The 27,020-nt window shown below is 48.6% G+C and overlaps 10 protein-coding genes across 10 annotated transcripts; 7 read left to right on the forward strand and 3 right to left on the reverse strand.

Annotated features, from left to right (window-relative positions):
* Window positions 1-350: 350 nt before the first annotated feature.
* On the forward strand, window positions 351-1,391 carry BDV27DRAFT_165593 (NAD-dependent epimerase/dehydratase family protein; the record flags this gene model as incomplete). The annotated part of the gene is made up of 1 exon (XM_032073976.1): window positions 351-1,391. One exon carries the CDS (start codon window positions 351-353, stop codon window positions 1,389-1,391), a length of 1,041 nt encoding a protein of 346 aa, XP_031932501.1.
* Window positions 1,392-1,598: 207 nt separating this feature from the next.
* BDV27DRAFT_153101 (uncharacterized protein) lies at window positions 1,599-2,968 on the reverse strand (the record flags this gene model as incomplete). Its single annotated transcript, XM_032071712.1, has 4 exons — window positions 1,599-2,091; window positions 2,182-2,299; window positions 2,358-2,736; window positions 2,819-2,968. The coding sequence occupies 4 exons, from the start codon at window positions 2,966-2,968 to the stop codon at window positions 1,599-1,601; spliced, it is 1,140 nt and encodes a 379-aa protein (XP_031932502.1).
* A 1,191-nt stretch (window positions 2,969-4,159) lies between these two features.
* Window positions 4,160-5,146, forward strand: BDV27DRAFT_165594 (uncharacterized protein; the record flags this gene model as incomplete). Its single annotated transcript, XM_032073977.1, has 1 exon — window positions 4,160-5,146. One exon carries the CDS (start codon window positions 4,160-4,162, stop codon window positions 5,144-5,146), a length of 987 nt encoding a protein of 328 aa, XP_031932503.1.
* A 945-nt stretch (window positions 5,147-6,091) lies between these two features.
* Window positions 6,092-7,247, forward strand: BDV27DRAFT_120946 (uncharacterized protein). The gene has a single exon (XM_032065241.1). The coding sequence runs from the start codon at window positions 6,786-6,788 to the stop codon at window positions 7,050-7,052; it is 267 nt and encodes an 88-aa protein (XP_031932504.1). The 5' UTR covers window positions 6,092-6,785; the 3' UTR covers window positions 7,053-7,247.
* On the reverse strand, window positions 7,207-8,813 carry BDV27DRAFT_120948 (RNP domain protein). The gene has a single exon (XM_032065242.1). It carries the CDS (start codon window positions 8,431-8,433, stop codon window positions 7,285-7,287), a length of 1,149 nt encoding a protein of 382 aa, XP_031932505.1. The 5' UTR covers window positions 8,434-8,813; the 3' UTR covers window positions 7,207-7,284.
* An 895-nt stretch (window positions 8,814-9,708) lies between these two features.
* Window positions 9,709-12,195, forward strand: BDV27DRAFT_120950 (NADP(+)-dependent, decarboxylating phosphogluconate dehydrogenase). The gene is made up of 5 exons (XM_032065243.1): window positions 9,709-9,938; window positions 10,323-10,459; window positions 10,521-10,975; window positions 11,042-11,470; window positions 11,534-12,195. Exons 1-5 carry the CDS (start codon window positions 9,922-9,924, stop codon window positions 11,972-11,974), a joined length of 1,479 nt encoding a protein of 492 aa, XP_031932506.1. The 5' UTR covers window positions 9,709-9,921; the 3' UTR covers window positions 11,975-12,195.
* Window positions 12,196-12,434: 239 nt separating this feature from the next.
* Window positions 12,435-14,022, forward strand: BDV27DRAFT_120952 (anticodon-binding domain-containing protein). Its single transcript, XM_032065244.1, has 3 exons — window positions 12,435-12,993; window positions 13,131-13,623; window positions 13,688-14,022. The coding sequence occupies exons 1-3, from the start codon at window positions 12,863-12,865 to the stop codon at window positions 13,838-13,840; spliced, it is 777 nt and encodes a 258-aa protein (XP_031932507.1). The 5' UTR covers window positions 12,435-12,862; the 3' UTR covers window positions 13,841-14,022.
* A 3,259-nt stretch (window positions 14,023-17,281) lies between these two features.
* Window positions 17,282-20,201, forward strand: BDV27DRAFT_120958 (putative nucleotide-sugar transporter). Its single transcript, XM_032065245.1, has 2 exons — window positions 17,282-18,281; window positions 18,362-20,201. Exons 1-2 carry the CDS (start codon window positions 17,847-17,849, stop codon window positions 19,724-19,726), a joined length of 1,800 nt encoding a protein of 599 aa, XP_031932508.1. The 5' UTR covers window positions 17,282-17,846; the 3' UTR covers window positions 19,727-20,201.
* Window positions 20,202-20,217: 16 nt separating this feature from the next.
* On the reverse strand, window positions 20,218-22,488 carry BDV27DRAFT_120959 (DNA-(apurinic or apyrimidinic site) lyase APN1). The gene is made up of 2 exons (XM_032065246.1): window positions 21,367-22,488; window positions 20,218-21,303 (listed from the first exon to the last, which is right to left on the reverse strand). The coding sequence occupies exons 1-2, from the start codon at window positions 22,140-22,142 to the stop codon at window positions 20,391-20,393; spliced, it is 1,689 nt and encodes a 562-aa protein (XP_031932509.1). The 5' UTR covers window positions 22,143-22,488; the 3' UTR covers window positions 20,218-20,390.
* Window positions 22,489-22,755: 267 nt separating this feature from the next.
* Window positions 22,756-26,991, forward strand: BDV27DRAFT_9728 (putative checkpoint protein kinase (SldA)). The gene is made up of 3 exons (XM_032078093.1): window positions 22,756-23,880; window positions 23,986-24,418; window positions 24,481-26,991. Exons 1-3 carry the CDS (start codon window positions 22,894-22,896, stop codon window positions 26,730-26,732), a joined length of 3,672 nt encoding a protein of 1,223 aa, XP_031932510.1. The 5' UTR covers window positions 22,756-22,893; the 3' UTR covers window positions 26,733-26,991.
* The last annotated feature ends 29 nt before the right edge of the window (window positions 26,992-27,020 follow it).

The following is a 27,020-nucleotide window of genomic DNA, read 5'->3' on the forward strand; positions in this document are numbered from 1 at the left end:
GAGCCAATTGTAAACAACATAAGGTGAGAGGTGAATAAGTAGCACAAAACATTCATAAGCGCATATTACCAGCGCATTTATAAATAGATTCAATGAGTTTCTTGCTAGTAATTCCCATATCCATCTGTTACCAGAGTATATAAATGTGTGTCATAACAATCATTTTGGCCCCAACCCCAGCATTCAATAAATCAATCGCTGACCATTGATTTGTAACCAGCGCCCACTTAGATTTCTAATACACCACCATTTTCACATCTATAAGAGACTCACATTACAATATCCCTTCAACAACACATCCATAACCATATTCCCAATTAGACAACACAAAAAGAACCCCCCAATCAACCATGCCCAAAGTCCTCATCACCGGCGCCAACGGCTACATCGGCAATGCCGTAGCCCGCGCCTTCGTCCGAGCCGGATGGATCACATACGGACTCATCCGATCCAAGACCACAGCAACATCCCTCGCCGTGGAAGAAATCATCCCCGTAATCGGCAGCATCGACGACACCGCTTCACACGAAACCATCCGCAACGCACTTCCCAAAACACTAGACGCCATCATCTCCACCACAGAAAACATCAACGACTACATCCCGCACTACACCAACACAGTTCATCTCCTGCGAACCTTGGCCACAGCTAGTTCTGCGAACGGTGTCCGCCCGATTGTCATATTTTCATCTGGGTGCAAAGACTACGGCATAGGACCCCATTATGATGGGGACGTTGCGTTAGCACCTCATACTGAAGAAAGCCCTCTTAACCCCCCGGGTCTCCTCGCCGATAGAACATATCACTCGTTGAAGTTCCTCGAACACAGGGATGTTTTCTCCCCTGTTGTCGTCCGACCGACGAACGTATACGGTAGATCGGCGAGCTACTACCAAGGATTCTTCGAGGCTGCAGCCCAGAGTGCTGATGCGAAGCAACCGTTGTTGATACCCGTGCCTCCTAGCTCGATTTATCATGCGCTTCATGTTGACGATTGTGGAGATGCCTATGTTACTATTGCGGAGCATCCGCGTCGAGAGGAGGTAGAGGGGGAGATCTTTAATATCTCCTCGCGAAGATACGAGACCGTCGATGAGATTGCTAAGAACCTGGTTGCTGAGTTTGGTATCACTGCTGGAGTGAAGTATGTTGATTCTGAGTCGGTGGCGCCGGCTGAGAATCTGTGGCCTCCGGCTTTGATTGATTTCCCGCAGTGGACGGGGTCGGAGAAGTTGAGGGCCGTGACTGGTTGGCGTGATGTTCGGCCGTTATTTACTGAGGCGATTCATACTTATCGATTAGCTTATGAGGCGGCTGCAGTGGCGGGTCATGAGAATATTCAGAAGATGAAGGAACGGGTGGAATTGTTCAAGTCTACGATGGGACAGTGATTTGATATCGTCGTGGTTGTATATAGTGAGCGAATTTGTATATGTTGTTTTCAGTGGCGCAAATTATGAATATAAAGCCGCTTTTTTTTTTATTCTTCTTGTTTGAATAGGGTAGTTCAGTTCTTTGAAGGTATTTGTATCATAAGATCTCATCTCAAAGATACCAGGCTTCGTCAACTTATTTTACATAGGAAAGGCCTTTCAAAATCACCTCCTAATATCCACTCTATCGTGGTCCCCATCCCAAGTAACAGAAACGCTCACGCTTTTAGCGATCCCGCCTCTAGGCCTTTCCGGTGCATCCAAGCTCTCATGAATATTCTCCGACGTCTTGCTACCCAACTCGATCTCCTCGATTGGCGTCTCGCCAAAGAAATTCTGCGTACTACCCGAGGCCTCAGGGTTTGGCTGGGTAGCCTCGGACTTCATTTTATGCCCTGGTCGTCTCGAATGCAGTCGGCGAGCAGTACCTCTTTTTCTAGATGACGAGGTAAGGTGGAAGGTACCGGAATGGTCGCTGGCGAAGAGCTGTCGCGCGGAGGAAATAATAAACGACCGCAGACAGGGAATTGACGCGGTGATGATGACGAGATAGCTTTCGATCATCGCCCAACATGTGAGGTCGATGGCGCGCGCTGTGCTGCCCCAGGTAATGATCTGCTCGAGATACGTGGCTTTCAGTATGGTTGCCACCATGGCGCTATTTGTGGTGAGCTTTGAAGTAGGTATTTTTACTTTCAAGTTTCAAGGATTGATGAATGCCTCCACCACAGATCAGATCCTTACTTACATCAAACCCAGACTTGTTAGAATAACTAAGCTGATCTTGACCCGGCGTCGTAGTTTAAGATTCCAAAAGATATAGGATGGGTAGACGGAGAGGATCAAATCGGTTAAACCGTTGCAGGCTAGATTTCTTCTGAGTTTCTTGAAGAAACCGGCGGGAATTCGAGATGAATGACTTACAGCATTGGAAGTATCCATAATAGATTTGAACGTAATTATCCATGCACTCTGTTCTTCCCTCAAACATGGGATCCCATATGCCTCGTATATCGCGACACTGTGTGAGGAGCAGTACAATTGCAACGAAGTTCACCACCTGCAGTGCCAGAAGCCCTCGCAAGATGATCTTAGAGATCTTCGTCGTCGAGAGAATAGGCAGCAGGTAGAGGATGAATGCCACTCGGCCCATACAGGTACTGGCTATACCGAAAACATGCAAAATGGCATAGTATTTCAAGGCATTGACCTGGTCCGAGTGGCTGTGCGTATCCAAGCCATCACCGAAGCCGTAGACGAGGACAGCAACGCTGAAAAGGATGGATGCGACGAGTGCAAGGAGCTGTTATATGAGATTTAAATAGTTAGCCGAATCCACTCGTCTGTTTTTACCACGTACAAAATCCTTGAGATGCTATTCTTACCAGAGCTGTAATCATTGCACAATCATCTCCCCCGAAGTGGTGAAGCTTTAGTTTCGCCACAACCCGAAGGACCATAACCACCATCGCTACCGCAGCAAGGGCCCATGTTCCCTCCAGGACTGATTTGCGATCGCCTGCCAGGGGAGCCATATTGCACGGCTGTTTGGCAGACTAATAATGGCTGCATTCTTTTCGCAGGGCAGCATCAAGCGTAGAAGACAGACGCACGCTGGGCTAGCAAGAAAGGCTGGATTCGAGTAAAATTCCGCAGATATGGCCTCCTTCGTATAATATCGTACATACTAGCCCCTGATAATCTAGACAAATACGAGGATTGGCCACTTGGGGTCAATTAGGCTCTTGCTGTGCGGATCGCAAACGGCATTCAGGGTGGACGATATCGTGTTTCTCGGACCCACTTTCCCTGTTGGATAAGGAATTAAGGTCACCACTGCAGCTTTTCTAGAAGCCAACCACGGGTTCGACAGTTTGCTGTGGGCACGAAAGCTCCGACAATTCCCCGTTATAGGTGGATCGGGCCTAGAATACATTTCCTAAGGGCATAGAGTTACGGGGTAAACTTTTGAAAGTTTACAAAGTAAATTCTCAGTTGCATGTTAATACCGAAATTATACCTTATCTAGATCTAGAGCTAACCGTACTTCTACTTGAATGTAGTCAATAGACTTATATGAAGGCGTATTCGTCGGGTGAAGGGCTTGTCGCACGCATTTAACTTGCAGGATTACGATCGCCTTGACCGACGACATGCTAGATATCAGCTTACTTATGACCTTTAACCTCTTTTAGGCAGTAGTCATTCATGAGTTTCTTTAGGATCGCTTGCCTTGACATAGGATAATTATTTTATCCGGCCCTGAACCATAATAAACATTACTACTACTACTACATCATTGCGCATGTATGATTTGGGGTTGACGACTACCTACTAAGGCACTTAATCTACTCTGTAGAGAACAACCTACAGGATTCACGTTTCAATCTTAATCCAATCCGCTGCATATTCTTGTTGATCCAACAATGGAGAATGGTATGTGAATATAGCCCTTCAAATGTAAATATACCCGTGGCCTCTCTTTTACGACTTGCCCTACTTCCCTACTCCATACGTACCTTTTGGATCTTCATATCTGCCTCTTGTACATTTCTTTCTCAATAGCATCACACCTACTTTGTTGGACCTCGATTCACAGTACTTCTCCTCAGTTTACTCTCAGTTTACTCTCAGTTTACTCTCAGTTTACTCTCAGTTTACTCTCAGTTTACTCTCAGTTTACTCTCAGTTTACTCTCACTCAACTCTTGACTTAATTCCGCAACAATGGCTACCTACGGTACTGATGCTTTGTCAGAGCCGGCTACGAGTCAAACTCATCAGCGTACCCTAAGCGGGACATCCCCTACTGTGATCAGTGATAGGTACGACCTTGGGGCTGGCTTGCCACAAGGCTACCAGCTCCGGTCATTTTCATCATACTCCACCCTAGAGCAATTGCAGAGCGCGGTGAAATTTATCTATGGGCAGTTGGAGCAGAATGATTGGCAAGGAAATCAATGGCTCCTTATCAGGGCCATGTCACAAGCCGCCATTGACAAGCTGAGCAATGACCCCGACTGCCTGTCGGGCATCGCGTTTCGGTTTATGTGGATTGGGACAACGGGACTTATCAAAGTAGTCCCATCTATTCCATATGATCTGACCACATCTAGTGTGGACCACTACATCGACCGGCAGTGCATTCGAATGGGGGTGGCAGACAGCGATCTTGTTTGGGGACATACAGTTACGACACCTGGCGCTGTTACTACCCATGGTAAACAGCCGGACGACTGTTTTTACCCTCCCAACCGCCAGCCCCTGGGTGGCCAGTTCAATGGCTGGCCGTCGCTCGTGATAGAAACGGGTGTTTCAGAGTCTTTGGCAAAGCTTCAGCGAGACGCCACTTGGTGGTTTCAAAATTCCTCTGGGGACACCAGAATAGTTATTCTCCTCTCAATAAACGCACCCACTAGGAAAATCAAGTTCCAAAAATGGCAACTCGCGCCTCCAAGCATTCCAAGGCCCGTTACAAGGCAAGCAATCCATCAGCTACGCCAACAACCCAACCAGATGCCCCCCCTTGTCCGGCAGCAGGCGAACAGCCAACTCGCCTTCTGTATTCAGGAAGTAATCATCACGCCGACATCGATTACAGGAGGACCTCTTGTAATCCCTTTCAGAGCCATGTTTAATCGGCAGCCTACGGGGGCAGAAGGCGATATAGTTATCAACGACCAGGGCTTTCGCACCATTACGCGTTTTGTTTAAGTGAGCCTTGGTATTTCTGTCATTTTGGCGAACTGACCGTGAAATTTGCTGTCTATCGCTTTTAATGCGCTCTGCGTTTCGTACTGGGGATCATTTTTGTTTGGCAATTCAATGCAATATGCTGTTAGTTCTTTTACTTAATTGTGCACTCGTTTAAAGAGTGGCCCACACGTATCGACCCTCAACAGTGTTAATAGACAGAGTATTGATCCCTGCTTCGAAGCAAATATAAACTAAGACAAACTAGATATTGTCAAATCTAACTGTGTAAGGCAGCAATGCACAGCGTGGAAAGACCACGCACAACTGGTATGGTCTTTCCACCGTCACCCACAGTTACTCCGTATTAGTATAGCCTATAAAAGAACAACTAGAGCAGACGCTGAAGATATATATAATTAAGTTAGGATCATATATTCTCTGCTGTGTAGACACATCATTATACAGAAATACTGTAATGAGTAGTTAGACTAATTGATGATATGTAGTCGATGGTTGATATTATAGGGCATGCAAGAGAGCCGGCTTGAAAAACCATCGAATGGTTCTGGTTGTTGAAGGCTTCCACTTCACCTGGACCCATGACAACTTCAAATCTCCAGGCAAAATGGTACACGATCTAACGAAGATCGACACTCGAGCGAGCTACTAACTTTAGATAAAAGTCGGCCCATTGACCACAAAACAGGGTAAACAGGCGCTATGATGGGGCCAACTCAGTAAGCCGAAGCAAGTTCTCATCCCGTGTTAGGGCAAAAATCTGGAGGCTGGGACCAAGCAAGTCCCTGGTACCTGGGCCCCCTAATAATTAGCCCGACAGCTTATGTATCAGATACCCAATCAGCACGTGCTTATCGACCCACTCACTCTAATCCTCCAACTAATGGAGAGATCCATCCAAGATACTAAACTAATTTCCAATCCGTCCAGCCACCACCACAAGGACTGAAATCAACATGGCTGGGCCACGTCGTGCTACCTCGTTTTCCCCTCTTATACTGAAGGCTCCCATACATTCCATTCCTTTCTTCCTCTGATATCCCTTGGAATGCTTCTGGGGATTTCGAGAAAATCAATTCACCCCACCAACTCATCTATCGATAACCCGATTGCATAGATCGAACTATTTACCATCGGTCTTTTGGTTCCGATCTTCACCTGTTCTTCTTTATCCCAGCGATCTTAATTCCGACGGGCTTTATTCTAGTCTTCAATTGCGAGACAAATAATTAAATATATCTACGGTCCACCAAAATGAAAAAGAACGACGCCATCGCACTCATCATCATCATCCTTTTCCTCATCCTCGCCATCGCCGGCTTCGGAATCTACGCCATGCAAAACCACGTCTCGTTCTTCTCGAAGAAGAGAGCCGTCGATGAAGAAAGTGCAGAAGAAGGAGGATAGTTTGCGATAAAAAATTTCCGAACTCTGAATTTTTACTCAACTTTTATCTGACGACGCACGATGTCGCAACTGTTCATTCATACCTCGGGACGACCCGACTCGGGCTATTGACTCCATGCCCCCCCCTCCCCCCACCGGAACACGCATTCCAACCCCCCCGAGCCGCTATGGATTGCTTTTCTCCCACTACCCTTAATTCATCGCGGATACTGCCGATCGAACTTTCTCTATTATGCTACGCTACGCTATACATACGACCTATAAATATCGGGGACAGATGGGTTTTGATTATGGGATCACGAACTGCGATGCGAGGAACTCTTATGCTGATTATGTTTATGTTTATGGTTATGTCTTATGGTTTGATATGAGTTTATATGACTTTTGGGTATTCCTTTCATGTTGCTTTCCGTTGTCGGTGGCTTTTGTTGGAAAAGTACGTATTGGTGTTCATATTGTTCTTGTTCTGTGGTTATATATCAATTTTGGGATACGTTGACATGATTTTAGGATGTGCATATTTTCTAGGTGGATTGATGGAATTGTATCATATGTTTGTTAGATTTGAGATATATCAGATTTCTTTGATGAGATAATGAGATGGATTTTATGCTGCATGTTGATTTTCAGGAGTTGACCATTTGATACTAGTATAAAGGACTCAAATGTGTATCATTATAATTTTATGTTAAGAACGCTCAGCGTACGAATACAATCTAAATACCTGCGCACTATCCGATGATTTTAAGCCCACCCTTGGTCTTTCCAGGCTTTCTAATTCCATCATGCTTAACTTTTCCTCCACCGTGGCTGCCTCCCGAGCCACCCCCACCGCCGTGCTTTTTACCATTCTTTGCGTTAGCCACCGGACGGACCTCAGTAGTGGCACGGCGGAGTAGGACAGGATGGGACCCAATATACTTCCCTTGCATTTCCCTCGCGGCTTTGAAATAGTCATCTCCGTCACTGAAACTGACGAACCCATACCCTTTGCTCTTCTGAGTGCGTTTGTCGCGGATCACCCGGGCTTTCTGGACGGACGTGTACTTCGCAAACGCCTTCAGCAACGAATCGTCCGTGACTTCGCCGGCAAGGTTTCCTACAAAAAGACGGAAATGTGCGGGGTCCCATTCCAAAAGAGTTGAGTCGGTCCAGGTCTGGCCACCACCAGCCCGAGCAACGGTCGTCTGTGGCTCGGCCTGGCCTGTAACGGGTGCCGGAGTGGTAGCTGCTGTAGCGGTGCCGGAGGGGGTATTGACCCCGGAGCCGGCGCCGGACACCGTGTATCCGTCTCGGCGGCCAGGAACCTTGCTCGTCGCCTGTGTTTCGTCTCTGTTCGCATAGGCACTTTGCCACTGTGCAATCTGTGCTTCTGTCTCCGGATCTAAACCAGACTCATTGCGCCCAAAGTTCTTCCCGCGCATACCATAATTGTTTGCTTGGTCAGCTCCCGGAGCGGAGAAGGGATTCTGAATCCGAGGCACGGACGGACCATATGTGTTTTCATTATACTGGGCAGAGCCATAGTACGAGGCTCCGCTTTGGTATGTTTGTTGTGGCTGCGAATAGTAGCTACCGTAGCCTGCCGTAGTGGGGGTGGAGTATCCGGCTGAGGCGGCTGGTGGAGCAGATACGACGGGGCTGCTGGTACGGTAAGGTTGACTAGAAGCTACGGAGCGTGGCGCAAATGCTGTGAAAGCATTGTAGCCTGTCCGAGGCCCGCTGCTGCCATATCCATTGCTGGTCCCTGCGGACGAATACGATGGCGCAGCCGAGTATGCGGGCTGAAACGATGCAGGGGAAGGGGATGCTGTATTTGGTGGCCGCGGTGGCAGCGAAGACGGTGCTTGCTTCAGACCTGGAGGTGGCGGAAAGGACATGATGAATGGAGAGTTCGAATAGAGACGATGGATGTGATGCGCCGTATGCAAATTAGCCAGACACGTACCTTCAGGGCTTGACTGACGTAGCAGTCTCACGCCAGACGTCACGCCTGAAAAGGGTCCTGAGTTCAAATGTAGACGGAAGGTCGGTGACCCGAAGGGGGAATATTTGATGTTTGAGGTATTACTGGATGGTATTGCGACTTCACGGGGTGGTTGAGGCGATGGGAGTATTGAAGTTCCCTTCGAGGTATGGAGTTGAGCAGAAGGGCAATCAAATAAGTGGCTGACGTATAAAGAACAAGATGTATGGTTTGTGTTATCAAGGATGGGGATTGTTCCGATATGGATTCGAAAATGAAGTTGGCCACCCAGATCTTGATCAAGATGTTAACAGGGAAGAAGGCTTGTTTTAGGCGTTGGAGTGGAAAAAAAGGCCCAAGTGGTCCGTCCTGCTTGCCGTAGAGATAGAGTTATCTACGGAGAAATAATGTTCCTTAGCCACACATGTGCAGCCACAGTGTCTTTGTCAGCATTTTTTTTTCACAAAAGCGTCATTGTCTCATCAGCCCCAACGGATTTGCACCCCCACCCTATTCCTCTTTCGGCAAGGCAATAGCCGACCATTAATGTGATCAGACGGTCCTGAGAGTGGGATAATAATCCCGTAAGCTCATTAAATTATCCCACGGCTAATGGGAGGGAGTGTTTATCTACGGGGGTACACATTGATTGCCGATAGATAAAGCCCGAAGAGACAAAATTCCGGAGGGGACGATGGTTGGTGTAGAAGGGCGGACAATGATTTGATCCGTGCCCGAATCTGCTTCACCGAAGGTACCTGATTTTTTTTTTTTTTTTTTTTGGCGACCCTGGACATTCGCTGCGGCGGTTTTTGTTGCTTTTCCTTTCACTGCAGCAGCGCTTCTGCCCCTCCATGTGCCCCGCCATCGGTACAGCTGCAATGCTCCGTCATCTCCGAAGCAAGCTACTGTACCGTTAAAAAAAAAAAAAAGTTATGTATGCGTCACTGGCTGTAAATAATTTTTCTTTGAAGGCATTATATCGAAGGGACACAATTGACATAGAATAGGCATTGTAGACAATCTAAAATAATCATTCTAAAGCCAATATTGTTTGAAAATCAATCATTCGCATTCCGTGGGATTCCCATGTATACTAAGTACCAACTATTTCACCGGACCGGACGACTCTGCTCCTCATGGTCTTCTACTGCCCCGCCTTTCGCCCTCTTCTGTCCCACCGAATGACGGAAGAGTTGCTCCGTAAGCCTTTTCGGGTCTGACATCTTCGAACTGCTTCTCCCTTTTCTTCCGTCTCTTCTCTCTCCTTTCTTCCTTTCCTCTTTCTCTTACCTATATCTTCATCCTTCCATCTACCTTCTTTGGGGCAGTCATATTGATACTGCTATACATACTATTTCCTTAATACCCCCTCAGGAAAAGTCCTCCCCACTCTCTCATAATGGCTGACCAGGCAGTGTAAGTATCCTTGAGGTCATCACGACCATCCCCCTCCCTGCTGCACTTCCGATATCGTCCTCCCCGTTTATGGTGGGCGTCGCCCTCCTTCGCAACAACCCTCACGCATTTGGCGTGGGAACTTGGGGGTTATGAACCATGGTCCAAGACGATTGATAGCTTTGCGACAATCGATCAGATGACGTTCTGGTTCTCTCCCAATGTCATAGCCTGATATGGGATTGCATCCATCTTCATACAATTCCCTCTTATCTTACCCTATTTTATTATTCTCCCCATTTCTGCCTTGTCTTTGCCCATTCATTGACAGAAGAATTTACCCACTGACTTCAGCGCCCGCTTGGCCGGCATCAATGTCGGCGCACCGGCGCGCCCTCTTCCTAGTGCTGACTTCGGTCTGATCGGTTTGGCCGTCATGGGTCAGAACCTGATCATGAACGTCGCCGATCACGGTTTCACTGTTTGCGCTTACAACCGCACAACTTCCAAGGTTGACCGCTTCCTTGACAATGAGGCCAAGGGTGGGATCCCAAACTCACCGATTAGTTGTTAGAAAGATTAGCCAAGCTGACTACTATTCAGGTAAAAAGAACATTGTCGGTGCTCACTCCATTGAGGAGTTCTGCGCCAAGCTGAAGCGTCCCCGTCGTATCATGCTCCTGGTTATGGCTGGAAAGCCCGTCGACCAGTTCATTGAGTCTCTCCTGCCCCACCTTGAGGAGGGCGATATCATCATTGATGGTGGTAACTCCCACTTCCCCGACAGCAACCGCCGTACCAAGTACCTTGCCGAGAAGGGCATCCGCTTCGTCGGCAGCGGTGTCTCTGGTGGTGAGGAGGGTGCCCGTTACGGCCCCTCTCTCATGCCCGGTGGTAACGAGCAGGCCTGGCCTCACATCAAGGATATCTTCCAGAGTATTGCCGCCAAGAGCGACGGCGAGGCTTGCTGCGACTGGGTCGGTGATGAGGGTGCCGGCCACTACGTCAAGATGGTCCACAACGGTATCGAGTATGGTGACATGCAGCTGATCTGCGAGGTACGTCATCTTAGAGTCAGAACTACTCTTCTATCAGACACAGACCCTAACATGCACTGTCTTTAGGCCTATGATATTCTCAAGCGTGGTGTTGGCATGCCTGTCAGCGAAATCGCCGAAGTCTTCGCCCAGTGGAACAAGGGTGTCTTGGACTCCTTCTTGATCGAAATTACCCGCGATGTCCTTCGCTTCAACGACGACGACGGCACTCCTCTCGTTGAGAAGATCCTTGACAAGGCCGGTCAGAAGGGAACTGGCAAGTGGACCGCCATCAACGCTCTTGACCTTGGTATGCCTGTCACCCTGATCGGCGAGGCTGTCTTCTCTCGTTGCCTCAGTGCCATTAAGGACGAACGTGTCCGCGCTAGCGGCCTTCTCCCAGGCCCCACTCCTCAGTTCACCGGTGACAAGCAGGCTTTCATCGATGACCTGGAGCAGGCCCTTTATGCTTCTAAGATCATCTCCTATGCCCAGGGCTTCATGCTCATGCAGGAGGTAAGTCCACTTTAACCTGACTCACGTAACATTAGTTTTGGCAGTTACTTATTTAAAATCTAGGCTGCCAAGGAGTACGGCTGGAAGCTTAACAAGCCTTCCATCGCCCTTATGTGGCGTGGTGGCTGTATCATCCGCTCTGTCTTCCTGAAGGACATCACCAACGCCTACCGCCAGAACCCCGACCTTGAGAACCTCCTCTTCGACAAGTTCTTCAACGAAGCCATCGCCAAGGCCCAGAATGGCTGGAGAAACGTTGTCAGCAAGGGTGCTCTCTGGGGTATCCCTACTCCTGCTTTCAGCACTGCTCTCAGCTTCTACGACGGATACCGCACTCGGGACCTCCCCGCCAACCTGCTGCAGGCTCAGCGTGACTACTTCGGTGCCCACACCTTCCGCGTCAAGCCCGAGCACGCCAGCGAGACCTACCCTGAGGGCAAGGACATCCACGTTAACTGGACTGGACGCGGTGGTAACGTGTCCGCCTCTACCTACATTGCTTAAATTAAACGAGGATACGACACTGCGCTGGACGTGAAACTCTACCCTGGACCGAGATGGTAATAGGATAAGGCAAAAGTGCGAGGGCTTGTCGGGCTCCCGCATCACATAGAATGATTATGATAAATTAAAAAAGAAATCGGTTCATCACCCTGTATTTAAATGTTTTAGTCCGCTATTTACTGATGGAAACGGATTGAATGAATATGTTCTGATATTGTTCATGATGGATAGCGCAACGGATAGCTGATTCTGTTAGGTTAAGAAGAGTAAGAAGTATTGACTTCAATGTAGAAATCAAAGGGCGACTTGCAGCCCCTCTCTAGTACTAAAGTCTGAAGACTGATGAGGGCAGGCCGTCGTCACGGTAGTCTCCGCCCGGACTAAGCCGAATTGGGATTGATTGGTTGTGCACCTGAACGTCGACCTCACCCAACTTATCGTTAGTGGGTTAGCTGGCATCCTTTGACGGAGCACTACCACACCTCTCTTAGACTACGCGCCAGCAGTCTGAGACAATATCCTCGTCTGTTTGGCCATACCCTTGTCGACAGGCTTCTTTTCTCCTTCCGTGTTGCTTCCGTCGCTCCTTTTATCAGGTTCCCAGCTTCCGGCTACGTCCCACCTTGCTTAATTGGGGCACCAGCTCCTGTTGTTACTGCGAATCGACAGTCAGTAGCTTATAACCCCGCGGCCGGGAAATTGTTGCCTGCTACAACTGCAAAAATCGCCTGGTGTAGTGTATTCTCCCTGCTGGGCTGATTGTCCAAGGCGATCTTTCGTTGCCTTCCGAGAAGCAATTCAGCTGCACTCTTGCATAAGCGGGATCTGAATCTCCCTTTCATCCCAAGTGACAAAGCTTGAAAATTGCTTAGTCTGAGAGGGTGGCTTATGGCAGAGAAAAAGCGTCACGGTGCCGGAGTGAGAGCGTCATCGCAAGGAGCTTCTAGTGCCACAGGTCAGGGAATGGCCGGATCTATGGTTCCTTTGGAGGTCGCCTTGAGCGGTGCAATTGGTGCACGGTAAGCAGCTACTTGCTTTAAACTTCTGTCTGCTACGGCGACTTTTCAAAGGACACGATGCCCTCTGAACAGAAAACGCTCGTACACGACAAAATGATCATCGCTTGTTGGTGCTAACTCTATTGTTATCTTAACAGCGTTCGCATCACTACCGCCCCGGTCTCCACGACGATTGAGGGAACTTTGTTTACGGCATGCCCAATCACGAACCTTGTTGCTATTAACACTGCCGCCGACACCAAGCAGACCGCAGCTGATTATCGCATCATCCCGATCTCGCGTATACAGTCCTTCCAACTTCTCTCGCTTGCTCCATCATCCAACAGTGCGGAGGGACCTTCTTTCGCTGATGCCGTGCCATCTGTGCATGCGCTCGACATTCGGGCTTTGAAGACCCGAGAGGCTAATGCAGTGGGTAAACTGCAAGAGGGTGAGGCGAAGCGTGGCAAGGGAGTTACTCGCGAAGCTCAGGATCTGTTTGATGCATTTAGCCGCACAATGCCCACAAGGTGGGATGGAACAAGCATAATTGTGGCCGATGCGGTGTCAATCGCCGCGCCGTACCTTGTGGACGACTGTCAGCCATTGGTGGCGGGTGACACGGCTGCTCTTGCTAGAGTGCGCAAGGTGGTATGTGACGCTCTTTTACTCCTTTCGCTGAATATCTTACGAAGGAAACGCTAATTACAAGTAGCTTGAAATGGAACGTAAGAAGATCGAGCTGCGTAACGCCAGTGCGACGATTGGTACAGCCAATGCTTTCTCGCGGTCGGTTTCCGCAAAGGCATCTACCAACCCAAACCCATCTCCAGGGCCTGGAGCTGCTGGACCACGGAAGGGCGGTTGAATATAACGCTTCAAACCAACTGCCAAACTGAAGGGACCCCTTTCCATATAAGTCGCAGGGGATGAAACTACCCATGAGCGCCACACCGGGAAAGGGGACTACCGCGGCAGAGGGAATGCATACGTACCCCTCCATGTGAAGCATACTAATGGTTGTGCGGAGCCACTTTTTTTTTTTTTTTTTTTTCTTTTATTTTGAAGGAACCACGAGGAAGGTACACGTGATATAAACGAAGTAGGGAATACTTTGTTATTTAACTGAGAGAATGTGCGGGGGTTGCCGGTGTTGGGATACAAGGCTGCCTCCTGTATGTGTCCTGTATGTCTGCAGCCCGGGAGTGTGTAGTATCTGATACGATGAGATGGTGTTGGATTGGAGCCTTAACATATGGTTTGGCTTATCCATTAGATTTACTCTTAGAAACAGATCTTTATGAATGAGATGACCGACTTTGCATTTTTTTTTTTTTTTCTTTTTTGTTCCAACCTACGACCATAGGCATTTGAGTCAATCCTGCTAAATTTAACCCTATCAAGGGAGATTAGAAGCAAAAAACACTAGTAAAAAAAACCCCCAAACAATCATCCAAACCTCCCTAAGGAATTATAACATAAAAGTAGAAGTGATATAATAAACCCCAACCATAAAACTAAAACAAAGTCACCCCACGATCACCATGATCTTCACACGCCCCCCTGCAGCTCACCCTATGAAGACACTAAAGTCCACGCTAATGCATGCATGGAGCCTGAGTGCCGACAGCGTGTTACCTGTTTGTCTGTCCATGGAAACTACCCTCAACATTAAGTAGATGGGTTTCTGGCAAGCTGTACTATTACAGAGAGGTAGGACAGGGACGAGGGAAATCTAGGTAAGGTGCTATTCTGGGTGTGTTTGTTTTGAGGAGGGAGGGTCATGGGGGGTTTTAGATGGTGTATTCTTTTATTACTCCGGTACTAGCCAGCCCTAGGTTGGCGGTTGTGGTCTGTAGTGATTCTATGCTGGTTTTTCGTTTGTGTAGGGATTTGGCGTGTCGTTTATTCCGGGGTTCGGTTTTACATAGTATAATAGGGTGTACTGGGGCTTGTGATATTGGATTATCTTGTGCTCAGGGGTTTTCCTTGATCGCATGGACTAGGTTTTTATGGGTGTTGTGGGATGCTGTTATGGTTTCTGGGGAACTTAGTTGTTCTGGTTTTGTGTTTGGTACGTCTACTACTACTACTAATAATAATAGTACTACTGGCTTGAAGGTTGGAGAAAGTAACCGTCGACGACTATATTCGTAGTGCCAGCTTTAACGGCTATCCATGTTCTTCCGAAGAGTATATGGTACTGCAAGTGGTGATTTTATGGATTTAACATGTGAGTTCACATTAATTCGCCGGCATTGACCGTGGGACACACGTTGCATTTAAGCTTCTGTTAAGGTGTGTTAAGGGGTATGTATGTCTTATAAAAGCCCGGGGAGACGAACACTGGCCCTTTGTAGCCCTGTTCCGCATTGATTTATACCGGAGGTACCTTGGTATATCCGGCTCATTGATAATTGCTAGTTTCTCTTCCAACATGAGTTGTTTGCAATATTATGTACTCACTTTGCCACCGAGCTTAGCCCATGCAGTATAGTTGCCAGGACTATACCCGGGAGGAAAGGCGGGAGGGAAGGCTATTGCCCATACTCGTCCCAATCTTAACAGGATGTTGCAGTTTAAGTATTGAAGTGGCCGGCCACTGGTTTATTGACCTATCAATTTAGTTTTATATGATTTGATTTGATTTTATTATTTTTTTTATTATTATTTTTTTCGCCTGCACATCGGCTGCCGAGCAGTTCTCTTGGGCAAAAAGGCAGATGACCTGAAGTCTCAACAAAACCATTGTCATCACTTGACAGGTCGAATGAGGTCAGCACTGCTGCTTGCTTAAGCTTGCGATCTGGAGAAGTGCGCCGTGTTTCCTTTTGTCTTTCGGGCAAGCGAACCGGGGAACGGCATGAAAGTCAAAGACAAGGTTAGCAAATGTGATCCAAGGTACATTCCTTGCTAACAGGGGACACGGGAATGCATGTTTACCACGGCCTCGTCCCCCTTAGCTTGCGTTTTAGAGTGGTTTCGATTGACGATAAATGGCAATTTATGAGAAATGTACAAGTTGTTGCGATAGAATGCATCATACTCCCTTTCGGCGAATGCAAGGGCGACCATGGCAAACTATGACACCAGCGGGTAGGATACCTGGGGACGCATGTACAATGACATGATGATGGTTATCCTTGCTGACGATGTCCCCGTGGTGATGGAATCACAACATCATCAACCATCGACCCTCGGGTCCGATATGTCCAAAGCATGGGAGTCTGGAAGATCGTACCGATCATATGTCATTGTCTGGAACCCAGTGGGTGTTTTCCCTGTGGCGAATCACAGACATTGTCCATCGGGACGGGACCAAAATGGAACTAAAGAAATTGAGCCGGTTCTTCGAAGCCAAGAAGTCGGTGTGCAACGAAATGGAGTTCAGGCCAAAACTGATGCCTAATGAGAAATCATGAGTTGGCGGAAGGATTGAAAGGTCACTTGCAACAACAACAACAACAACAAAAAAAAATATGGTGTATCTGATTCACCCACTCCAATAGTTCGACCTTTCGTTGAACCTTCGGTCGCTGGCCTAACCAATCGTGGGATCAACAGTCCGTGGACATCTCTTCTTAAGGCACCGGCATAAGTAACAATAAATGGACGACCCCGGATCGTCCGGAAAGGGACCAAAAAAAACCAAATTAAATTAGGGACCCAGATATCTGCAACCCCCGCTTCCAACAGACGAGGATTCCCGGAAGATGAGAGGTCCAAGAGCACGATACCAGAGAAGACCCTGAAGGATGTGTGTGATCACTGATCACTATCAAAATTAGTCTAGTATGAAGTTTGTTGTATAGTTTACAAGTAGTTTGTTTAACCCCCTCTTCTTACTTATGTATATTTGTTTTTTATTTTTTATTTTTTTTATTTTTATTGTGATTGTTACTTATTATTATTATTTCTATACATACTTACAAAACATGACCCCTGTTTGAAGTTGTTGTTTAGATTACTGGATCAGGTTTGCTAAAGTGTTAGTGCAGTGGACTCAAATTCAAGACGGACGTTCTGGTTCGTATTCGCATTTATCGGTGGTGGCGGTGGTGGAGAGTAAGATTAAGTGGATTCAGCGATAAGTCAATAAGTCATCATACTAGTCTAGCATTTCATACCAACAATGCCGACAGGAATAATTTTCATTAAAATTTCAGGAGAGCAGGTCTAGTTCGGGTCTAGTGTCACTGCTTTGCTCTCTTCAAAAACCAAAACTAAACTGACGGCTGACCCTGCAAATCGACCAAAACCACTGCAACTCCCTTCCTTTTTGTTTCCCCAAACCCCGAAATTTCCATGAAAATTGACGCTCCTTACAATACATATACATACTTATTTTTTTTTTTTTTTGTTTTTCCTTTTTCCATCGCGTCTGAAAGGCTGTTTTGCGCTGCTGGGCTATTGCTGTTGCTGCTGCTACTACTGCTGCTGCTTCTGCTTGCTACTACTACCCATCTTATGCTTCTTTCTCTCGCCCTTGCATGCTGCTCCACGGGCCTTTCTTGCTCCTTTTGTCTTGAATTCCTTTCCTTTCCTTTCCTGTCCCTCCCTCCTTTCATTAGTTCCCTTTTCTCTCAGTTTCATCTCCTTTGACACCTATCCGGGCTAGTCCTGTTGATTTCCTCACCGATTCTCCTCGTTCCTTTCCGGACTTCGTGTGCTCCCCTTCCGTGTCCATCCTCAGTTGCTGCGACAATTGAACGTTGGACCACGAGTGTATATTTCACGTTGATCTACCACTGATGGAGTCATTTACATTCTAGCGAAAACTTTCTTTTTTTTCCCCCTCCTCTAACCACTTTCCTTGAACTCTTCCCTCCCCCCCTGAAGACCCTCCCCCTCTTTCAACAAGCTAGCATTCCAGGATGGGTCTCTCTCCCTCGGGAAATCACCATCGCCGGCGGAGCTCAGTGCTCACGGGTACCGGGGGCCCGTCACAGGTAGGCCCGACCGAGCAGAGGGACGATAACCCGCGCACCAATGGCGACTCTGTCAGCTATAAACGGGAAGAACAGAAAGCCGCCGAGGACGCAGACGTGTCCGACCTCTCGTCGATCGCTGAGAGCTCCGAGGACGACCTCCAAGATGATGAAGAGACCGGTCTGACTGCAAAACAGAGACGCCAGCGACGGCGGCGAAGAAAGCAACGGAGACAGTTGGATGCTCGGATCGCCGGAGTCAAGGGTTCCCAGAGCGATGTGTTCTCGGTTGGATTGGCGGATCGAAACGTGATGAGGAGACTGTTGGTCAACGCAGGGTTGATTCTGATGTGGTATTTCTTTTCGTTGGCGATATCAATCGTGAGTACCCTGGTGTCCCTGGGACATAAGATAGCATTCAAGGAACGTGACACAACTGACCGTGGCAATGTGTGTTGCAGTACAATAAATGGATGTTTTCCGAGGATGATGTCGTCTTTCCCTTTCCGTTATTTACCACCAGTTTACACATGCTCGTTCAGTTCTCACTATCATCCTTCATCCTATACTTGATTCCTTCGCTGCGCCCGCGGGCGCCCGCGTCATCGCCTTCCGGATCACCGATGAGGCAGCAAGATGGGTCCGAGAATAGTGTCGTATCGAAAGCATTCTATTTCACACGTCTCGTTCCTTGCGGTGCAGCAACTTCCCTTGATATTGGCCTGGGCAATATGTCGTTGAAATTCATCTCTCTCACGTTCCTTACTATGTGTAAATCATCTGCTCTAGCTTTCGTCCTACTATTTGCTTTCCTCTTCCGCCTAGAAACTCCGTCGGCCAGGTTGATCGTCATCATTGCTACAATGACTATCGGTGTCGTCATGATGGTCGCAGGCGAGACTGCTTTCAACATTCTTGGATTCCTGCTAGTCATCGCATCCGCTTTCTTCTCGGGCTTCCGATGGGGCTTGACACAAATCCTTTTGCTGCGGCATCCGGCTACGGCTAACCCTTTCTCTACCCTCTTTTTCCTTACTCCCGTCATGTTTATCTCCTTGATCACTATCGCGCTGGCCGTGGAAGGCCCATCTCAGATTGTTACGGGCTTCGTCGCTCTCAGTGACGCTCATGGTGGCATGCTTGCGACCTTTCTCCTCATATTCCCTGGTATCCTGGCGTTTTGTATGATCTCATCAGAATTTGCGCTTCTCAAGCGCTCATCAGTCGTCACATTGAGCATCTGTGGTATCTTCAAAGAAGTGGTCACGATAAGCGCTGCAGGTGTGGTATTCCATGACCAGCTCACACTCATAAATATTGTGGGTCTGGTCATTACCATCAGCAGTATCGGTTCCTACAATTATATGAAGATTTCCAAGATGCGTGCCGAAGCTCGGAAGGGCACGTGGGAGCCTGAGCTAGAGTCGGACTCGGAAACAGAAGACTCGGATCCCTCCCGAGGTCGCGGAGGATATCACCGCGTTGCAAATCCGGAAACAAGTATGCTACGCGCTTCGTCGGATACACGTGGCGATCAAAATGTCAACATTACGCCTGCTGATGATTCGATTCTTGGTCGGCGGTCATTCCGCGTTCGAGCCAGCGGTGCCAGCAGCAGCACACAAGGGCTTACCATTTCTACCGCTAACTTAAGTGACCAAGATAAAGTGTACTCGCCACGAGTGTCTGCCCCATCTCCCTTGAAGTCAGCGCCACCGGTCGTGGTGTCTGCCGAATCCGAACTACAGAAAGCGGGACGAAGCCTCGGTACGGGAAGTCAGCTTCAATCGTCGCCTGAAAGAGCATCCTCTCGCGAGAGGCGTTAGGCTGGGCTGCTACCTCGTTTTAGCGGTTCTTCTATATTCCATTGTGCTGGACGCCACGGCTATGGTTCGTCCCGCACTTGCGCTTTCCCTCCATGCCCAGGTTTCATCTGGTTGTTTTAGGGTTCGGCCCGATCAAATCAGAACGAATAGGTCGAGGGACCGATATAATCGCTTGGATTCAGAATTTCCAAGTGCGATATCGAGGCATGGCGCTCTCATATCTTTTATATCAAATGAAACACTTCAAGAAGGATTGCCTTGAAGTGCCCAGGGAGTCTCGCATATATTGGCAGAGTCACTCATATAGACAGCGATTTGTGTGATACCATGTTTACCGTGTCTTCCATCGAAATAGGAGGTGTATCTACGTCTTTTTAGCATTTGGGCCCCAGTTTTGTGGCTTTGAGTTCTTCATACACAATACCCACTTCAATTACAATTCAGGAACTAAGTTATCCTGAATGACAAAACTTCATTAATGGATTCTGCAGGCTGCTGCATCTGTAGTTGGTAGTTTGCATTAATCTGATTCAGAAACCGATGGAGCTATATCACGTGCCATTGCACCTTAAGAGTCACCAAGCTGAGTATAAATACATTTGTAGATATGTAATGGACACCATTTGTGCTTCAGATTGTGACGATTATAAATTGTTGCCCACCGCTACTCGGTGTGACTTTGACATCCCTCATCTTCACTGTCATCATTCGAAACCTTGTTTGCTTTGCCCTTCTTTCCTGCTCCGTTCATCATTTCCATCAACGTTTTCTGGCTTTTCTTCCCGGGACTCTTTGTTTTCTTTTTCTCCACGGCCTCTAATTTCCGTTCGTATTGCTCCTGCTGTTTCTCTCGCATTTCGCATCCTTCTTCAGCTAATTGAGCTTCAAGGGCACGAAATTCTGGACTTTCGGGGTCCATCCCGATCAGGGATTCGAGGAGTTCAATCTCCCGGGCCCAGACGGAGGGATCAGCGACCGTAGGCTCCTTTGCACTAGCTGGTTTTTTCGGCTGTTTCTTCTTGTTTTTCAAAGTGTCGGCTGCGCTATCGCTGTCTTCTTCGCCACCCTTTTGCGCGGAACCCTTAGATATGGAGGACACTGGTCGATCGATAGGCGTCTCAAGGACCATAGGCAGTCCCTCGAAGCGGGGTTCGTTCATGACATTGTGAAAAGCCCGGAGGCCCAAGAATCCTGTCCCGATGTTTGCATGAAGATCACGTTTGCTACCCCGTGGTGCTTTGGAGTCGTTTAAGTGAAGAGCACGGAGATGCTGCAGACCAATCACATCTTCGAACTCTTTCATAAAGGCTTTGAATCCTTCGGGCGAAGCAAGGTCATATCCTGCTGCGAAGCTGTGGCAGGTATCAATGCAGATTCCGATGCGAGGATGATACTCTTGTGGAATCATGGCGAGGAGATCACGGAATTCAGTCAGCTTGCCACCGATCGTGGTTCCGTGGCCGCACATCGTCTCAAGAACAGGCGTGACTGTTGACGTAGCGGCAAGGGCATTTGTAAGTGCTTTAGCCAGTCGTGATAAGGCATCGGAGAAATTGCTCTGGTTTGCACTTCCTGGGCTGTTTGCTCAGTTAGCTTCAGGGTGACGGAAACGTAATTAAGATCGGTTGGTATGTACTTACTGGAAGTTGTATAGGTTGATGCCGAGTGCTTCACAGCGACGAAGGTCATCCAGGAAGGAATCGTAGGCTTGCTTCGCCTTGGCTTTATCTTCTTGGGCCAGGTTGACGAGATATGAGCCGTGAGGGAGGATATGCTTTGCAGCGTCATATTTGTTTTCTATGCATAAACGGCGGAAATTATCTCTGTGGTCATCTTGCAGAGGTGGGTTGTCCCATTTCCTTTGCGACTTCAGGAACAAGGCAAATGCGTTGCCGCCAATGTGCATGCTGTTGTTGATGGCATTGAAGACGCCTTTGGCTGCACTAACATGGGCCCCTACGCACATGCGCAGCCCCTGTGTCCTGGCCCTCAAGGGTACCATCTCTAATTCTTTTTCCTTCTTCGTTTTTCTTTTCTTTGAAACTGTTCCTGTCACTGCCGTCTTTACATCTGCTTCTTCATGCTTTGTCGCACCTCCCTGATCAAGCTCTGCCTTGACGTTGACCTTTACTTCCTCCTCGGCCTCTTCTTTGACGGAGAGAACTGCACCCTCCTCGTTGCTTTTTGGCGCACTCTTCTGCGTCTTTCGTCCTCTGGAAGTAACCTTTTCTTTCGCCGGCGAAGGCGGATTTCCTAGAGCTTCTGTTGATTTGACGCGTTTCGATCTCCTTAACGGGGATTTCGGCTCGTGGTTGCCCTCAATCTTTCGTTTATTAGCTCCAGGGCTTTGAGGCGAGCGTGGTGGCGATTGAGAGACAGCACTAGTCGCTGCTTTACGGGATCCACGGGGAGGCATAGCAGCGTTGTTTGGTATGCGCTACTATCCAAAGTAGCTTTTAATTCCCTTGACGTCAAGGAGCTGGTGGAATATCTCGACCTTGCTGGGGAGGTGTTAATGAACGAGAGATGATTCTGCCGGTTTTAATGACGCGTTTGCGCGTAGCGTACCGGGTGACCGCCGCAAGCCGCACTGATAATTAAGGGCCCTAATAGGTCGCTACACTAGGAAAATATTGAGTGCCCCAAAGTAGCATCTTGTTTTGGATATCAGAGACGTAAAATGCGTCTACATACAAAAGGTCTTTGGGAATCAGTGACCTGTGTTAGCTACAATGCTTACTAGAGCCACGTATCAAAGGTACAACACATATTTCAGGTACATGGTTGATGCGGTGGTCTACGGATGAGACTTAGAACATCAAGCTTTTATCTAAATATCACACCAAATGCCCCCAGGTATCCATAAGGTCGAGACTGTCTTGTCGGCAGTTCCTGGAGCCAATATTGCCTCATATGGCATAACGCCCACGTGACCGGTTACCGGGACAACGGGAGGGATGCTGTTTATCGATAAACTCAAGAAAAAGAATCTCCGCTCGTTTTCGATCCCTCCGCAAATCCCTGACGACAATCACCATCCACGACCCTACAACAAATCTTCGACAGCGACCTTCATCTAGCGATCTTCGGATTTTATCAATCAGTTTCTCGAAAACATACTCGGCAATTCGCGCTTGGACGCAATATAATCAGCACATCTCGCCGCCATGGCGGCCCAAGAAGAGATCGTCGACTTCGATATCATCGAGAATCAGAAAGAGAACATTCAGTCCTTGCCCGGTGGTCGCTCAGCAAGGGAGCTGGCCCGCATCTTTTCGCCAAAAGGCCCCGAAGACAAACTATATTCCCCATCACCGAACGACACGAGGACTGTCAACGATGCCATCAGGCAAGACTATGAAGCAGAACTGCAGGCAATAGGAGAGTCAGACGACCCGCTCGATATTTACGACCGTTATGTAAAATGGACATTGGACGCATACCCTTCCTCACAGGCTACTCCTGAATCAGGTCTTCTCCCATTACTGGAACGGGCAGTGAAATCCTTCCTGACTTCGCCTCACTATAAGAACGATCCTCGTTACCTTCGGTTATGGGTCCATTACATCCGACTTTTCTCCGACTCGCCAAGAGAAACATTTGCATTCCTGGCACGGCATCAGATCGGAGAAGGACTCGCGCTATTCTATGAGGAATTCGCCGCCTGGCTCGAAGGCGCGGGACGATGGACGCAGGCGGATGAAGTGTATAGACTTGGTGTCGACCGGGAGGCCCGCCCTGTTGAACGGCTGGTTCGGAAGTATCGTGAATTCCAACAACGCTATGAACAACGAACACAAGATAATGGACCCTCATCTCCTGCATTACCCGCAGTTCGACCGGCACTGGCTGCCAAGGTGGACCCCTTTGCTTCGGCAGCAGCCCCCTCACCGGATCCCCAGGCACAACGAACGGCCCCAGCTGCTGCAGCGCCGAAGACCAAATCTGGTAAACCCAAAATGGCCATTTTCTCTGATGCCGACTCGGCAAGCCAGCCTGCTGTCTCTGGACAGACCAAGGGATGGGATAGTATTGGGTCAATGAGTGACCGCCGGAAGGAGAACAAGGTGGAAGCGAAACCATGGGCGGGAGAGACTTTGAAGGCTGGAAAGAAGCCTGCTCCGAAGGAGAAGATGACCATTTTCAGGGATGAGGTAAGTAACGATTTTCTAAATTTTGTTTTTATATTCCATATATTTACGATCACAGGACTAATTGGTGGCATGAACCCGGCTTGGTTTACGATTATGTGTATGCAGTCAAATCAAAATTCACAGTTGAAAGAGTCAATGCAATCAAAGCATGTTCCAGAGCATCGTGTAAGGGAAGCGGTAAACCCGCGTACAGGAAGACGAGAGCGTGTTTTCGTCAATCTTGAGGCAGTATACCCAGATTATAAAAACCCCAATATTGAAGTCAGCTTTGAGGAGCTGCGAGCCATGCGCCGTGGCTGGATGGACAAGAAATGGCGACCACAGAAAGAGCCTTTGAGGCAGATATCGGGCAATGAAAACTCAGTTGGAATTGGATCAGCCCGAGCACTACCTGATGAGTTCAATGAGAAGTTGACTATCAAGGAAGCAGATATTTCGGCGCAGCAGCAAGCTCCGGAATCAGATGCCCACCATGAGGCAAAGGCTGGTAAAGCACGAAAGTTGAAGCTTCGTGAAGTTAAACAGGAGACACAGACGGGTAAGACTGCTTTGCATAGGCCCAATTCCTGCATATTGTGGTAATACTGATCGTTCGCGTAGTCAAAATGAAGTTCGACTCTCCGACGGGGGGCAAAATTCGTCGCAAGAGCACAGCCGAGCCAACCATGACGATTCATACTCGCGCAGCAACGGACGAAATCTACAGTATTTTCAACCAGCCACTCAAGGCAGAGACGGAGGCAGCCGAAAGTAGCGACTTCGATGACGATGACTACACAAGCGCTGGGGAGAGTACCGTAACTGGTCACATATCGGCTGCTTCGAGCGACTTCGGTGATGACGACAATACGTTTCACAGGCCCCTTGATGAAACCGTTGGGGATGGTTTTGACGATAACACTCGAGCTGAAAGTGTTGTGGACGGTGAATGGACTCAGTTCTCCGCTGCCGACGATTTGGCCGGTCTTCGCTCCCCGGGCCTGGAGTCGGTGTCGCAACGCCCCACAGATGAGAGGGACAGCATCGACGGCGATGATTTTGAAGATAACCAAAATCGACAAAGGTTTATCCCAGAAATGCCTGACGATTACAATCCACCATGCGGCCCATACCGAGATCCAGCGATAGTTGCCCAGAATCGCTTGCCCTTCATGACCCCCATCGTAGAACAAACTGAGTATTCCCTCGCATCCCTGACAGCAGCTAGGAACCACTTGTACAATGCGAAGACTCCGTCCAAGCCTCAGATGGCAGATCTTCTGTCGACCCCACTGATCGATGGAACACCTCGTCAAGGAGATACTACGATTGGTTTGCCTGAAGACGTTGCGCTGAGTCCGACTGCAAAGAAAGCATTGTCTAGTGTTAAATCAGCCTCTCCTTTCGGCCGTAAACATCGACAGGGACCGATCATCCAGGACGCACAATGCAATCCTACGGACAAAGCCATCCGGAACACAATTCTCTCAGCCTTGCACCCACCACTTGCGTCATACGCAGGATATCACGGTCATATGGAGACGGATGCCCATTATGCCTCTGACATTCAGAAATTTATGAAGGCTCAGCCAAAGCGTTCCCGAAGTGGTGACGAAGCGTCATTTGAATTGCCCATCCTTGAGCTTCCTGGTGCGGAAAGAAGCTATATCATCCGGCGGGAGCTTGGAGCCGGTGCATTTGCCCCAGTATACCTAGCGGAGAGTATCGACAGCTTGCCCGCCGATTCTGACGACGAATCCGAAGATAGTAACAGTGGAGGCTCGCAGCTGACCAACAGTAACAAATCAACACGACGCAAGCCTCGCTATGGCTTTGAAGCTATTAAGATGGAAGTCGGCCCTCCAAGCCCATGGGAATTTTACATGATCCGGACTGCGCATGACCGCCTGAACCAACGACCCAGTTTGTCGCGCGCGGCGGACAGTATCATCGATGCTCACGAGATGCATGTGTATAAGAGGGAAAGCATCCTTGTCGAAGACTATCGCAGCCAAGGAACCCTGCTGGATCTTGTCAATCTTGTCCGAAATGAGCAAGTCATAGGTGGCGGCCACGGCGAAGGAGGCTTAGATGAGGTCCTTGCTATGTTTTTTACCGTGGAGTTATTCCGCACCGTGGAGGCACTTCACTCATGTGGTATACTGCATGGCGACATCAAAGCCGATAATTGCCTTGTGCGGCTCGAAGAGAAAGCAGAACATCCATCACTCATCGATCTTGGCGATCAGAACGCATATGATCCACGCGAAGTGCATTATTCCCCTCGCGGATCATACGGCTGGGGCAACAAGGGCCTTTCTCTTATCGACTTCGGTCGTGGCATAGACATGCACGCTTTCCAGCCATCCGTTCAATTTGTTGCCGACTGGGAGGCCAGAAAACATGAGTGTAACGAGATTCAGGAGATGCGGCCATGGACTCACCAAATCGATCTCTATGGGCTTGCCGGCACCGTCCATGTCATGCTTTTCGGGAAGTACATCGAGTCATCCCCTCTCCGTCAAAGTGAAGGTGCATCTCCCAATGGGCCTAGAACGTATCGAATCCGAGAATCCTTAAAACGGTACTGGGAGCGGGAGATCTGGACCGATGTCTTCGATCTGCTTCTAAACCCTAGTGCAGAGCGATGGGTTCAGATAGAACTTGAAGGCAACAACAACCCCGCCGCAACTCTGTTCGATGAGAACACGCCCACTTCGCCTATCCTCCCCGTTGTCAACTCCATGAGATACGTCCGAGAGAAAATGGAAGCCTGGCTGGTCGCCAACGCGGAAAAGAAAGGCCTGGGTCTCCAGCTCCGAAAGCTCGAGGCTATCTTTAACGAGAGAAAGAAGAAGCTAGAAAGGTCTTGATCTGCTTCAGCTTGACCTGCCTGTCTCTCACCCGTTGTATCTACTTTCTCACGATTGCTTCATGATTCTCTATACCCCCCTTGGTTTCCACTCCAGCGTTGGCGTTTTGGTTGATGTCTTTTTCCTTGTCTTGTACCTAACTTCTTTCTGGTCATTGTTACATACCTTTTAATGTTCGTTCTCGCATTTTCAGCTGCATATTTGCACATTACTCAGTATTCAAGGTTTCATGATTAAACTCTTGCCTTGCTGCCCTTGCATGAAGTCACGTATAACAAACTAGTTTAT

This window comes from Aspergillus caelatus (genome assembly GCF_009193585.1).
Source record: "Aspergillus caelatus strain CBS 763.97 unplaced genomic scaffold BDV27scaffold_12, whole genome shotgun sequence".
NCBI classification, from domain to species: domain Eukaryota; kingdom Fungi; phylum Ascomycota; class Eurotiomycetes; order Eurotiales; family Aspergillaceae; genus Aspergillus; species Aspergillus caelatus.

What these genes read in the sequence shown, in the direction of transcription:
- BDV27DRAFT_120946 (XM_032065241.1), top strand. Translation starts at nt 6,786, where the DNA reads ATGCTACGCTACGCTATACATACGACCTATAAATATCGGGGACAGATG.
- BDV27DRAFT_120948 (XM_032065242.1), bottom strand. Translation starts at nt 8,433, where the DNA reads ATGTCCTTTCCGCCACCTCCAGGTCTGAAGCAAGCACCGTCTTCGCTG.
- BDV27DRAFT_120950 (XM_032065243.1), top strand. An exon ending in CCTTGACAATGAGGCCAAGG is followed by an intron (nt 10,460 to 10,520) that starts GTGGGATCCCAA and finishes ACTACTATTCAG; the next exon opens with GTAAAAAGAACATTGTCGGT. An exon ending in ACATGCAGCTGATCTGCGAG is followed by an intron (nt 10,976 to 11,041) that starts GTACGTCATCTT and finishes CACTGTCTTTAG; the next exon opens with GCCTATGATATTCTCAAGCG.
- BDV27DRAFT_120952 (XM_032065244.1), top strand. Translation starts at nt 12,863, where the DNA reads ATGGCAGAGAAAAAGCGTCACGGTGCCGGAGTGAGAGCGTCATCGCAA. An exon ending in AGCGGTGCAATTGGTGCACG is followed by an intron (nt 12,994 to 13,130) that starts GTAAGCAGCTAC and finishes TTATCTTAACAG; the next exon opens with CGTTCGCATCACTACCGCCC. An exon ending in TTGCTAGAGTGCGCAAGGTG is followed by an intron (nt 13,624 to 13,687) that starts GTATGTGACGCT and finishes AATTACAAGTAG; the next exon opens with CTTGAAATGGAACGTAAGAA.
- BDV27DRAFT_120958 (XM_032065245.1), top strand. Translation starts at nt 17,847, where the DNA reads ATGGGTCTCTCTCCCTCGGGAAATCACCATCGCCGGCGGAGCTCAGTG. An exon ending in TTTCGTTGGCGATATCAATC is followed by an intron (nt 18,282 to 18,361) that starts GTGAGTACCCTG and finishes TGTGTGTTGCAG; the next exon opens with TACAATAAATGGATGTTTTC.
- BDV27DRAFT_120959 (XM_032065246.1), bottom strand. Translation starts at nt 22,142, where the DNA reads ATGCCTCCCCGTGGATCCCGTAAAGCAGCGACTAGTGCTGTCTCTCAA. An exon ending in ATCAACCTATACAACTTCCA is followed by an intron (nt 21,304 to 21,366) that starts GTAAGTACATAC and finishes CTGAGCAAACAG; the next exon opens with CCCAGGAAGTGCAAACCAGA.
- BDV27DRAFT_9728 (XM_032078093.1), top strand. Translation starts at nt 22,894, where the DNA reads ATGGCGGCCCAAGAAGAGATCGTCGACTTCGATATCATCGAGAATCAG. An exon ending in TGACCATTTTCAGGGATGAG is followed by an intron (nt 23,881 to 23,985) that starts GTAAGTAACGAT and finishes ATGTGTATGCAG; the next exon opens with TCAAATCAAAATTCACAGTT. An exon ending in TAAACAGGAGACACAGACGG is followed by an intron (nt 24,419 to 24,480) that starts GTAAGACTGCTT and finishes TCGTTCGCGTAG; the next exon opens with TCAAAATGAAGTTCGACTCT.